This window comes from Zootermopsis nevadensis, unplaced genomic scaffold (assembly GCF_977971745.1).
Source record: "Zootermopsis nevadensis isolate Lab colony 2312 unplaced genomic scaffold, Znev_1.0 Znev_ptg000021l, whole genome shotgun sequence".
Lineage (NCBI taxonomy): Eukaryota > Metazoa > Arthropoda > Insecta > Blattodea > Termopsidae > Zootermopsis > Zootermopsis nevadensis.
In genome coordinates, this window is record NW_028259153.1 from 21,566,664 (window position 1) to 21,579,918 (window position 13,255).

The following is a 13,255-nucleotide window of genomic DNA, read 5'->3' on the forward strand; positions in this document are numbered from 1 at the left end:
GATAATAAACCTTAAAAATTGCTATAACGCCCTGATCCATGGGCTGTATTAAGGAAGTGGAGTTGGGAGGCAAAAACATTACTCTGACATTAGGATGTAGGTCATTCAAGTGTGCAGGGTGTCCTGGGGCATTATCAAGGACAAGCAAAGCCTTAAAAGCAATGCCAGACGCATGGCAGTATTGCTCTACTTCCACACAAAAACAAGTGAGAAACCAGTCTTCAAACAATTTTCCAGTTACCCACGCCTTTCTATTTGATCTCCAATGAACTGGCAGGTTTTGAAGTCTTCCACCTTTCAAGGCTCTTGGAGTTTGGGAGTGGTACACCAGTAAAGGTTTACATTTAAAATCACCCTCAGCATTACCACATAACAAAACAGTAAGTCTGTCCTTCGCCGCCTTAAAACCAGGGGCAGTCTTTTCTTCTTTTGATATGAACGTTCTACTTGGCATGCGTTTCCAGAATAAACCAGTCTCATCCACATTAAAAACTTGCTGTGGCCTGTATCCTTTAGCAGTGACAAGAGCCTTAAAGTCATCTGAAAAGTCGTACGTCGCAACGTCATCTCCGCTGCCAGCATCGCCCTTTAGCTTGATGTGCAGATTTTGACGTTTCTGGAACTTATCAAACCAACCTTTACTTGCTGCAAAAGGCTCTGCAGATGAAGAACCAGTGTTCCTCTGCTGTAAGTGCTCATACAGTCTCAGAGCCTTCGTGCGAATGATGCGAGAGTTAACTTCCATCTTCTTTTTATTCCTATCTTCAACCCAGATCGCCAGCATCTTTTCGATTTTTTCAAGCAGTGGATTTCTCACCCTGACAGTTTTCTTTGCAGCTAATGAGCATGACTGAGCAACGGAGTTTCTAATTCTTTCCGCATTCTTCTTTATTGTGCGTATGCTCGACTCATTCATATTATACAGGCGCCCAAGTGACGCAGCAGTCTCTCCATTCTCAAGCCTCTGTATAATATTAAGCTTTGTTTCAAGGGTTAGGACAGTCCTTGCTCTCTTCATAGGAGCATCCATGAAGTGCCTAAACAGAAGAAAACTATAAATATGGGTGTCATAGCTATAGATATCATGTGCGTCTGTTCCTTTGGAATTTAAAAATTAATGAACTGTGCACTCACCTGTCCACAAACATTTTGGATTCATCTACAGTTACTTCATCCTTTAATTCCTCTTTTATTGCATTAACATCAATTGACTCTTCCTGGAATAAAACATATTAATTACTTTGTATGTGTCATAAAACACACTCGAAGACTAGAAATGGTACTATAATGGACTATACAAGTGTTTTACAAATATAAACAAAATCACATAATGAGATTTTAAGTTCTCATGGACGAGAATATATTGATGCTGGTCTTCTAGTGCCTTGTGGACTTGTAGATAGATATCAACCGTTTCAGAGTTATCTCCCTACAAGTCGCAAGGTGTAACAACAATGACAGTTATTAGATTCTTCTGCAGCTGATCAATTGGTGTCAGTGAAGTAAGATGTCTTGAGACAGTGACATAATTGAAAATAATTATATTTACCTGATATTCATTCTTCACTTCAACAAAATTAAATGGCTCTGAAATCTGCTCCTGTTTGTCAGTGAACTGAACTTCAACAAGTGAAAGTATTGGTTCTGTCTCATTGTCCGATAAGGGTTCCTCCTTTATTTCACCCATCACTCACTCTAAAACAATCTATGCATGTCATCTATAACATAGCATCCTACCAACAGAAGTAAATTGAACTATAACATTCTATACAAAATTTTAGAATGCTTTAAATTATGTCATACTAAAGCCCAAATATCTAATGTTCTTACTTTTGTGGTTTCCCTTTAGCGCCTCTACATGAATAGCAGAATAACATTAAAAGAGGCAGCTTCTTCCCACAATCCTTTCAACTCAGCACTGATAATTATCCCCATTCCATACTACCTCAGCACAGCACTTCATAAAGAGCAATAAAATAACCAATATTATTATCAACATAAACTACTACTACAGATGGTTAAGTTCCACACACTTCCCTCCAATAAAATCCAGTATTGAAAGGTGGAGCCATAACACACAAACTGGTCAATTTCACCAAAAATAACGAAATATTACGAATTAAAACTCACCTTGAAGTTGATTGTTATAAATCAATGAATGATGGCAATGCGAACGGTTCTAACAATTCGAACTACGGAAATACCTGCAAATTCTATGATAGAATTTTCAATATTATGTCATCTAAATTATTACTACATTGGCTTCGTGGGAATTAACCCCTGAGAACGGTCTCTACTTACACATCCGTACACTGCGAGATAAAAACGATTATATTTGCGACGACAAGCCGCAACTCTTAATGTTATTTTGTGACTATAACAAATGATTAGTAATTATTTAGATATGACAATTTAAATACTATCAGTGCTGTGGAATCTGGATTATTATTTGAACACGTGTATTAACATTCTTATCACACCGAACTGAACTATAATAACAACACACTGACCGACATGATTTAAAACCAGACTGTAAACATGGTCACAGTAAGTAACGTGTGTTCCTAGGCATATGGTGTGACGACTTGCGTGATCATATTCAACCTGACACACTCAGGACTAATCAATTTTAATATTGCAGAATTTTACGAAAACTTGCAAATCAATTCTTTTTCCATTTGCATTAGAGTTTTGACGACACAAAGGTCTCAATATTTTCTCGAGATAATGTCAATACTTTCGGATGTGTCTGTTCGAATTTAATAACTAAATAATGGCTGGTGCTCCTCGTAAACACCACAGAAATGTTGGCAGACTTCTACTAAGACTACATGAAAAATCACAGAAGACAGTCATCTTTATACTGGCTACCATGAGAACCTGAAATATCACCTTCGTGGTTAGTTCACTTTTAAAAATCTCTTACCTTGTCTTACAAACTGGGTTTGAGAGAACTTCAGCAATACAGAACACAACACTGGAGATTATGTTCAGAATTTCATTGTCTTCCATCACAATAAATAAACAAATAAATAAGTAAAGTTAATCAAAATAGGATATGTTGAAAGGAAATGGGTGTTCAATAAACTTCTAGTAGGCCTACTGCTTAAAAATTGATTGTAGTTTTGCAGCAAAAAAATAAGTCATACAAAAATATTCATGTAAAGTTGCAAAAATAAAATCCCTGAAATCACTTTTCACATCCTGAAAACTCCAAACTTGGATTCAGGGATTGGAGCATTGAGAGCAGCACTAAGGCTGAGTCCCAATACAGCTCGAGAGTCCACTGGATCGATAACTCCATCATCCCACAGCCTATAAAATAGCGGTAACTTGATTATTCACATTGCACATTTACAAAAACACTTTTACAACTCAACCTTTATCATGTGGAAAAAGGAGACTTAATACCCCCATATGAAACCAGTACCTGGCACTGGAGTAGTAAGGGCTTCCCTCTGCCTCAAACTTCTTGATGATGGGATCCCTGAGGGCCCGATCCTCCTCATCTGTCCACTGTAACAGCGAAAAATTATATCGTCACAGCAACTCTGGTTCTCTAGCATGTGAGAATGCAGGTTTACACAACAGCAGATACAAAGATGTCTTCTAGGATAAGTTTACTTATGTTTCAGTGGTGCTTACAGTAAGTACCTCTAAAAAAATGGCCGCAGAACAGAATAAATAAGCCTTGGACCTGCCTGTCAACATACCATGACTTGATAAATACTGCTGCGTCACTCACCTGCTTGCCCTGCCGTTCTCGTATCTGGTGGGAGATCTGCGCCAGCACACCCGCAGCCTGCTCCCCACCCATTACTGAGATGCGGGCATTGGGCCACATATACAGGAACCTTGGACCATATGCCTTCCCACACATGCCATAGTTCCCAGCCCCAAAGGATCCTCCCACTATGAGAGTCAATTTTGGGACCTGTGCACATGATACGGCTGTCACCATCTTGGCACCGTGCTTTGCAATACCATCTGCTTCTGCATCACGCCCCACCATGAAGCCTGCAGGTAACACAATGTCACAAAATTGAGAAACCTTCAACTTCTTCTTCAGTACCACGGACTAGGTCTATCGACCTGATACGGATCAAAACTTTTATACTGCCAACAAGACGGAAAAATAGACACAACCTTCTGGGTGACATGACAAAAAGCGCAGGGTTTTTTTCATGCCCAGTGAATATTCTCCTAAAGGGAGAACATCAGGTCTTGTATGCTTCCTTGGTTATCTGTATGGACCTATAAGTCTGCCATTAGCATATTATTTGCCGTAGTGTTGTCATTGCTCACTGTTCCGTGAACTGTTTTCGTCATCTCGTAAGTTCTTTTACCAAAACACAAGTCTCTATTTGAATGTGGGCAGACCTGTGCGTGTTCGTTCACCGAATATACATCTCATTACAACCAGCTTTGAACGAAGTAACTCACCAGTTATATTCTGCAAGAAAAGCAGTGGTATCTGGCGCTGACAACACAGCTCCACAAAATGGGCCCCCTGCACATAGCACAATAACAGTTCACACCTACAATTTCCATTGCTGAAAGACTATAAGATATAATCCACATAATTTAAATACATAAATTTAAATAAGATATGATTATGCAAATAACTGATTTTTTCTACAACATTTATGATTTTTACGCTACCTTTAGAGCAGACTCAGAGAACAAAACACCATTGTTACCCACTATACCCAATGGATAACCATAGAGCCGTGCAAACCCAGTTACTAGAGTCTTTCCATAGCGGGATTTAAATTCGTCGAATCTGGAGCCATCCACAATACGAGCAATCACCTGCAAACAATTTAAGAAATATACTCCATTATATAGTGTTCCTAATCAAAATTCTACATTACTTCATCACACAATTCACAAATACACAGTTTCATTGCGGAAAAGAAAGCTCCGTATATTTAATTCCATTAACGTATTTACATGAAAGACAAAACCTGTCTTCATGCTGGCAAATCAGTCCATCAGTATTGCCAAACTGAAGGTGCCATCAACAAACCTCTTTAAAATTCAGACATAAAACGTATGTTTATTACTCACGTACTTGGACAGTATTTCTCTTGACAAAATATGTTCCTGATTACATGCTAATTTACGTGCGTATTAACTGAGAAAATGATTAATGACTAACACTTAGCTAATTAAAATTTTTAACAGAGTGACAGCATTAACTTTTTAAACAAAACTAACAAAGTAACAGAAGTCAGTCCAACAAACAGCAGCAAAATAACCTCTCTGATGTCAAAACTCCTCTTGAGATTTCCCCCTACAATGCCATAGAGGTCATCCAATGGATGAATAGGTGGGTCAGGGAAGGAAGCTGTTGTCTGAGGAACCTTCTGTCTGTTGAGATTCTTCATAATCTGCCTTGTGAGGTACAGAGCATGTTCGTCATCCACAGCAAAGTGATCCGTCACCCCTGACGTACTGCAACACAATTTATTTCAAGCTCTTCAACTGATTCATCACAGCCTGCATTTTGATAAAAGACTCATGAAAATGAATGGTTAATAAACTGGATTAATTATACAGAAACACAAACACAACTCTTATGGGAAAACTTTCCTTGGACATCGCTATTGGTCCTATATCAAAAATAAATGTGTGTGTATACGCACACGCGTATATTAAATTTCAGAGGCAGCTGCTCCCATCTCTGTTGCAACGCAGCAATAAAGAGCCTCACGGCGCAACTACCCAAAGAAAACAATGACAAATAGCCTCTGTCAAGATCTACACCTCAATATTTTGTTTCCAAATATATTATATAATTGTAACAGTATACTTTGAAGGGTTCTGACGATAGTCTACTACAGTCTGGATTGTTGGACTGAGGTTACAAAATTACACAACATTTTAAGGGAAGATCAGGCCTCAAAACGAAGTCCAGAAACCTAAGAATCCAAATTTTAACTGTATTAAGAATTTAAATAATTCAAGGTTGCTTCACACACAATTCAATTTTTTTACTTAATCCCATTTTCTGCAGAAAATGTCCTCAATTTATTGCTTATTCAGTTAATAGATGGAATCATATTTTGCTTTATTTCCCTACACTTCTTTAATTGCAAAAATATAACTTGTACAATACCTTCATTTCTATGCACAAAAAAATAATATGCATGGACGGACTAAGACAAACCATGAAAACTTCAGTCTAGATAGTTGATGCTCAGGCCAAATTACAAACCCAGGACTTCCAGAATATGAAGTATGAGAGGTAATCATCTGACTATGATGTTCGGAGCAGGAAACAAGAAATACCTGCAGTGAAGATCAGCACCACCCAGATCCTCCGCACTGACTTCCTCTCCTGTTGCGGCCTTCACTAACGGGGGTCCTGCTAGGAATATAGTGCCTGTTCTTTGCACTATCACACTTTCATCAGCCATTGCAGGCACATACGCGCCACCAGCAGTGCAGTTTCCCATTACAACCGCAACCTGCAACAATACAGCAGTTCTCAGGCGGAAACATGCAGGTTACCTTGCTAGCCAAAAGAGGGACAAGCGAGAAGGAGGGTCAGAACAGGTATCGCAGGTAACATTTGCTCATAGTACTGTATGCAGTGACACACGTCAGCAACGGATAACACCAATACAAACACGTAAAACAAAGTAATTTTCAGTATGTAAGTAATTATTACCAGCAAGTGGCTCAAGTAGTTGGTACATCACCTGAGAAATTCCTTGTGCAGACATTGTTGCCTGGTTGTAGAAGATACGTCCAAAATGATTGCGGTCTGGAAACAATTCTGCTTGGTATGGGAGGTTTGCTCCACCCGAATCCACCAGATATATGCACGGTAATCTGTTTTCTAGTGCTATCTCCTGTGCTCGGAGGTGCTTCTTCACTGTCACAGGGTAGTACGTTCCTCCTTTCACCGTTCCATCATTAGCGACAATCATGCATTCAGACCTTGAAACAGCATAAATGCAGCTTTAAGAAATAGAAATCAAGCAAATTTTACAACAGCATAATTAGTACTCCCTTGTGATATTTGAAAAGTCCCAGTATCAAATCTCAGCCCAGAGAAATGTTAAACAACATAGTTACACAGAAACAAGCCATGACCGGTAGTTTTAAAGAAAAGCCCTCACAGCACAGTTATCACTCACCCCGCCACCCTGCCAATGCCTGTGACTATACCCCCTGCAGGGACAATGTCATCTCCATATATATCATGGCCGGCAAGCTGTGACAACTCCAGAAAAGGTGAGCCCGGGTCGAGAAGCAGGTTTATACGGTCCCGAACTAACAACTTTCCTCTTGATGTGTGCCTCATCCTGGCCTTTTCTCCAGCTCCCTGTACCACACGCTGCACTGTAGCTTGCAGTTCTGCCACCAGTTTCTTCATGACTACATAATTCTCCTGCAACCAACATACCAGTGACAAAACATATTGTGAGGTTAAACTTCTCACCAAACAGAGGGAAAAGTAATGCAGGAAATGATACATGAAATAACAATGCCATTCAGGCCATCTGGGAGACTCTTAGACACCCCACTTAACATCTACTCACATGATAATTCCACAATGAAATTACTAACTCCACCGACCTGTATGGTTCAGAGTGTATCTTTAGAAATTAATAGTCGCAAATCTGGTAAAGAAATTACCAACTTGCTATGAAATCATAGTTACAAAACTTCACAAATGGAACCTGTTGTGTTGCAGTCCACACATTCTACTCGTTTAAAACAGTTTAACACTGTCCCCGAACTATGACTTTGCATGAAAATTATTTCTCAGTCTTAACGTGCCCTTCATGTGTAAGACATTAAAATAAAAAAAAAAATCCTCCCCGGCGGGGAATCGAACCCCGGTCTCCCGCGTGACAGGCGGGGATACTGACCACTATACTACCGAGGACCACAATAACCAACATTAACTCTAACCCAGATATCATACATGGTTTACTAAGTAATTCAATACAATAATATACCCCCACTTCCCATCATCTTCTCTTCAATTTCTCGAGCAAATTAATGTTAACACTTTTCACGTTTGTAGGTAAACTAGTTTTTGGGCGCCTTATTTGTTAATTACATACATCATGTAACGATCATTTAAATTAATGATATAAACGACCTGGAAATGTTTTGAAAAAGTTGAAATAAGTTATTTTCCTACAAGATAGCATATCTTTAGTTTAATTTTATGTCAGCTAACATTATATTTTCTCCTACTACCTCATACAGTTTATCTCGATTTGAATCTAGTACATCCCACCTGATAATCCGGCAGGCTTTTGTCAGGAGTTGAACCGATGACAGTCGCTTCTTTGGTGTAGTAATTATGTTTCAATAATTTGTTTATAAAAATACAGCGTGTTGTTCTTTGTAATATCATTCTTTGTTTTAAGGTTTCTGAACAACAAAAACATATGACCTATCTCATGCGAACGTATACGGCCATGTAAAACGGTGAAGTCAGTATAGACATTGCCATTCTTCTCAATGTCTTACACCATAGTAGTTTATGCTCCAGATAATTAAAATTGACGTATAAAGGCAAGATTTTATTATGAGTCGTTTTTAACTTTCTACTATTCATCTACCCTGTTCCATCCTCTAATTTGACTAGTTATGTTGCTAGTCTCTATAGGACGCACTTCCTGTCCTACTCAGCTGATAATTTTAGGAATCGAATATGCTGTCTGGAAGGATTTCACAATTTGCAAGGAATTTCATTACTTCAGCCTCCAGGAGAAGTGAACATGACCATGGGGGAATTCCAGGAAAGGTAAGAACAACTGTGACAAACATTTGCAATTACAGTAACTGTGAAGGCCAAAGTGGGAAATTAATCCCCATTCTGAATAGCTGCACATTGGATGGGTGTAGATGCATCCCTGAACTAAAACTAACCCCTACTCCGAGTCTAGCCACTTGTAGGATCAGAGATAAAGACCCTAACTTGAGACTGAGGGTATGATAAAATTCCGCATCTGGTATATTATTTATCTTTATGTTGTAGTTTGTACAAAGGCAAGTGGAATGGAGAACTGAATGTGAATTAATAGCTGTTAATTGTATAGGATATTCTAGATAGAAAAATAGTGTAACAATAGCATTGTCAGTGGGGACTCTGAATGTTAAATGTTGTGCCCCACAATTTAATTCATCTTTGCCCTGTTCTATGGTGTTGCCTGGATGATCAAGATATCTGCTTGGAATATGTTTCTCAGTAGAATTGGAAGCTGGATCATGCACCAGTTACATGCACTGTGACTCGGCAGACTGAGCTTCTGCTGGTTTGTTAGGAGACCTCATTTGCACTGATTGGTCACTCACAAAGAGCACACCTCAACTCTGTTGCCTTTTCTACTGAAAAATACTACAGTAAGCAGGATGTGGAAGAAGTTAAAGTTTGTGATGGGAAAATTTAATTTTTTTCATATCTTAAAGGTATAAACCCCCCCATGTTACAAGTCAGTGATGATCTTTGTAACAATTATTTATTTTAATCCGTCTGATCACAATATTTAAAATTTCTTATAATTAAGATAATAAAATATCATTCATGTTCCGTATCGATTGATCGATTTACATTTCGGAACATCATCGATCAATCGATACAGAACATGGATGATATTTTATTATCTTAATTATAAGAAATTTTAAATATTGTGATCAGACGGATTAAAATAAATAATTGTTATAATATTCACAATATGACGCAATTACACCATCTTATGAATATTCTTTGTATTTATTTTCCAGAACATCCCATTTGACATCTCAAACCGCTACAAACTAACAGTTCTTTTCATAGCATTCTTTGGGAGTGGAGTCGGTGCACCATTTATGATACTGAGGCATCAGCTGTTGAAAAAGTGAAATATTGTACTTATGTTGGTGAAACTGTAGAAAACGTTAGTAAAGGACATCGGATGTGGTCTGGTTGCATATGAGATGAGAATTTTCTTGTATCACACATGTTGTGAGAATAGTATGCAAGTGTAGTTACTCCTCACATGTTTATTATTTAACAGACAAATGGAAATAAATTTGTACAGTACATAATCTGATGTTATCCTTTTTCATTTATTTTAACCTCTGAATATCACAGTCTTATAATTAGTATATTTTCATGGGATCTTAGATTTTGACTGATTTTCCTCAGTCCTTCCAGCTAACGAGTGAAATAGCGCGCCACTGCTTCAAAATCCTTCCTGTTATTTTTGTTATCCCTTTCCTGTATATTCCTGTTTCAGTCAGCATCCTGTTGGATATCCTATAACCTAGGCAAAGTAAGAATTTATTTGAATAAAGGTTATTGCATCCTGAATCAGCACCTTCGTCTCACCGGGAATTGACTGCCGTGAGACACGACAGGCCTTCGAACTGCCCCGTGCAGATGAACGCAATTTATATCAGGAAGAGAAGAAATGTGTTTATTCTTAGTTAACGAAGTCAAGGTTACGACAGCATACTTAATATATTAATTATATTTCAAAAGTCACATGAAGAGGTGTTGTCCAGTTTTGAATATCCAGTGGTCATATCACATTAGAACTAAAAATTTCTGGAAGATATTGAGTGAGGAAATTTATCTTACGAAATGAGATACAGAATCTCTGAAATAAACTTAAATAAAATATTTTCAGTCGTGGCTTTACAATAATATCTCGGTTTGAAAGGTATTATTTACGCTTTGGCGTAAGCAAATCACCTTCTAGACCTGCACAAGTTTGACTGCCTGTCTATCGCGTCTACCAGCTGAAGAAGTCGTGCTGCCATGATCTCAGCAGTTGACAACAGGCATTCTTTCCAGAAGGTCTTAGTCACAGATAATTTGTACGAATGTTCTTCGTACGAATGGCTAAAGAAATTCGCTTTCTCTTACTGTCCGCGACATTAATTATTTTCTGAGGCCCTCGACAAAGATAGTCAATATGGCCTGAGACAATGAAGAGGTTGTTGACCCCTGATCTAAATTATCGATAGTTCTTTTACAGGAATTTCATGTCAACGTACACTACTAGTATCGATAATTTCTATGCGCATATAGGCCTTCTAGATAGAGTAACTTTAGCCTATCTGCTACTGCAAACGTCCATCAGGCTATGATAACGCCATGTCCTGAACAGAACTTGAAACTGAGGGGTCTTCGACGTCTTCGTCCAACCACTCACCTGAGTGGGAAACAGATGTTGGTTTTATCAGATGTTATCTTACGCGTCAGTAGGCAATTAGCAGTTCGCAAACATTGACATTGTCGTCTGCAGTGTTTATTTATCGACCTTTAATTGAAGTTGAAGTCGAGTGGGAAGTGAGACGCATCCCCAAGGAATCTGACACCGCATCACAGGACAACGAATTAACCACGTTAATTTCAATTGCATTTTGTGACGTGAGTTCAGATACTACCAAAGTAAGTTAAAATATTCAGTTGTAGAGTCGTTTTTAATTAGTAGACAGATATCCAGTCCCTTGCAAGAATTCATTGTGCTCGGTGAAGGTATTTGTCATGGAAACTCTGAACTGGATAACGAAGCGCTTCAATCCTATTCACATCTTCATAATCCGTTTTAATATTATATCCACAATTTCAACAAAAATGTTACGGAAATAGATGGTTTATATAGGGAAGCAAGGTGAACGGCTGTATGAAAAGTAAATTTCCTTCTGATGCCCCGAAAAGGGGCACATGAGCCTACTATTGGCCCACAAACTCCATTCCTCATACCACTTATCTGACTGGTCAATCCCCCTCCATTCATATTAATTTATACCACATCCTCGTGTAAATAATCTACTTACATAATATTCCTAATTTCAGTCCTGATGATAGAGGCGGTGTGTTCCTCCGAAACTTGGCAACACAACCACCTTGTACGAGATTCAAACACAGAAAAGCAATTAGTTTGGCTGGTTGTTAGCCAGGTTTATAAGCTCTAAACAGGGTGACCACCCTTTGTCAGCTGTCAGTGACAACTTATACAAAAATACTCGTACTGTCGTACTCATAAACGACTAACGAACAAATATATCGATTTATATCAGTTAGAAATATAAATACTGCTGAAAATAAACAAAATTCAATTCGGGTTTGAGGTTCTCCTGGTGGTGAGTACGAAGATGGCCATCTTCTGAGTTGTAACGCCGTGTAGTCTGGTAGAAGTTTACCAAATTCTCGTCCTGAAGATGGAGGTAGCAAGGACCTCTGAAACGTTCGTAAACTTCTACCAGACTACACGGCGCTACAAACCAGAAGACGGCCATCTTCAAAATAAAATTCGTTCCATTAACTTATCACGTAGACCCGTTCCAATTTTCGCCGAAATTTTGCCTAATGGCGCGAGAGATTAGCCGTGTAGACTGGAGGATCGGAAGGAGTGGTCTCCCTATTGCTTTTACGCCGAAATATACTTAATATGACTTGGAACATCTGTTATTTGAGAATGATGACGCATTTTAAGAAGTACCGGAACACGAGTGGGACTTGTAAGGCTTCAATCGCTTTATAATGGCGGAGATGGAGGCCTATAAACGGCGTCGGGACGCAGCTGTGGGCTGGAGAGCTGCATGCAATACTGGCACGCGAGATTATTTGTCTAGAGTAAATTAAAAGGCAAACAATCAGGAGCTGAATAAAATATATGGACGTAAGAGTCCAGAAATAGAACGTGAAGGACTTCGTGGTTTACACAGCTTACTTGCCAGTGTTAATACGATCAAATCGAAGAAATTGTCATGTATCTCGGGTAAAGAAAATCTTTGCAGCTGAAATTACACAGAATCCTGGTAAGGTCAAACAGGTCACTTAACTCTTAGAATCCCGAATATTATCTAAATATTATTTAATAATTCCGTCCGTACCGCGAAGAAAACACAACTCTTCACCATTACAAAGATCGACTGCTTAACGCTGTTTAAGGAAATAATCGCTATTTAGTTTGATAATCACACGAAACTTATAAATACACTCTATAAGCGAAATTCAAAAGCACTGATTGTTAAAGCATGTGGTACATATAGTTACCAGTAGAAGTTACACGGTTAATAGAACACCGAGAAGGAACAGTCACTCGGTTAATCGTCTATGGAAACCAGACCTTCACAACCGAAGTCTTAATCAAAACCTGTGGTGTCTTAGAACAGGCCACTCTAGATTGTATTGTGATGCTGCAGATCCTAAACGTATTTGAAATCGGCGAAATTATTTTCTCGACATGCGCCACTGTTGCCCGAAAGCTCGTCTACCTGTTGAAGGGTT

General features: G+C 38.7%; 2 protein-coding genes and 1 non-coding gene across 3 annotated transcripts; 1 reads left to right on the forward strand and 2 right to left on the reverse strand.

The window, feature by feature from the left end:
• Positions 1-3,103: 3,103 nt before the first annotated feature.
• Positions 3,104-8,479, reverse strand: Mccc2 (methylcrotonyl-CoA carboxylase subunit 2). The gene is made up of 10 exons (XM_022064750.2): positions 8,264-8,479; positions 7,149-7,402; positions 6,708-6,948; positions 6,295-6,473; positions 5,262-5,457; positions 4,663-4,812; positions 4,444-4,510; positions 3,746-4,017; positions 3,431-3,516; positions 3,104-3,315 (listed from the first exon to the last, which is right to left on the reverse strand). Exons 1-10 carry the CDS (start codon positions 8,381-8,383, stop codon positions 3,198-3,200), a joined length of 1,683 nt encoding a protein of 560 aa, XP_021920442.1. The 5' UTR covers positions 8,384-8,479; the 3' UTR covers positions 3,104-3,197.
• Positions 7,832-7,903, reverse strand: TRNAD-GUC (transfer RNA aspartic acid (anticodon GUC)). The gene has a single exon. It is a non-coding gene; the product is annotated as a tRNA-Asp (tRNA).
• A 136-nt stretch (positions 8,480-8,615) lies between the features above and the next one.
• On the forward strand, positions 8,616-10,064 carry LOC110830182 (cytochrome c oxidase subunit 7C, mitochondrial). Its single transcript, XM_022064760.2, has 2 exons — positions 8,616-8,776; positions 9,757-10,064. Exons 1-2 carry the CDS (start codon positions 8,684-8,686, stop codon positions 9,871-9,873), a joined length of 210 nt encoding a protein of 69 aa, XP_021920452.1. The 5' UTR covers positions 8,616-8,683; the 3' UTR covers positions 9,874-10,064.
• Positions 10,065-13,255: the final 3,191 nt, after the last annotated feature.

Excerpts from the sequence above, each read along its gene's own strand:
- Mccc2 (XM_022064750.2), bottom strand. The coding sequence starts at position 8,383 with ATGATATTACAAAGAACAACACGCTGTATTTTTATAAACAAATTATTG. Across the intron at positions 7,403-8,263 it reads AAAGCCTGCCGGATTATCAG|GAGAATTATGTAGTCATGAA; the intron begins GTGGGATGTACT and ends TGTTGGTTGCAG. Across the intron at positions 4,511-4,662 it reads TCTCTGAGTCTGCTCTAAAG|GGGGCCCATTTTGTGGAGCT; the intron begins GTAGCGTAAAAA and ends TGCTATGTGCAG.
- LOC110830182 (XM_022064760.2), top strand. The coding sequence starts at position 8,684 with ATGCTGTCTGGAAGGATTTCACAATTTGCAAGGAATTTCATTACTTCA. Across the intron at positions 8,777-9,756 it reads ATGGGGGAATTCCAGGAAAG|AACATCCCATTTGACATCTC; the intron begins GTAAGAACAACT and ends TTTATTTTCCAG.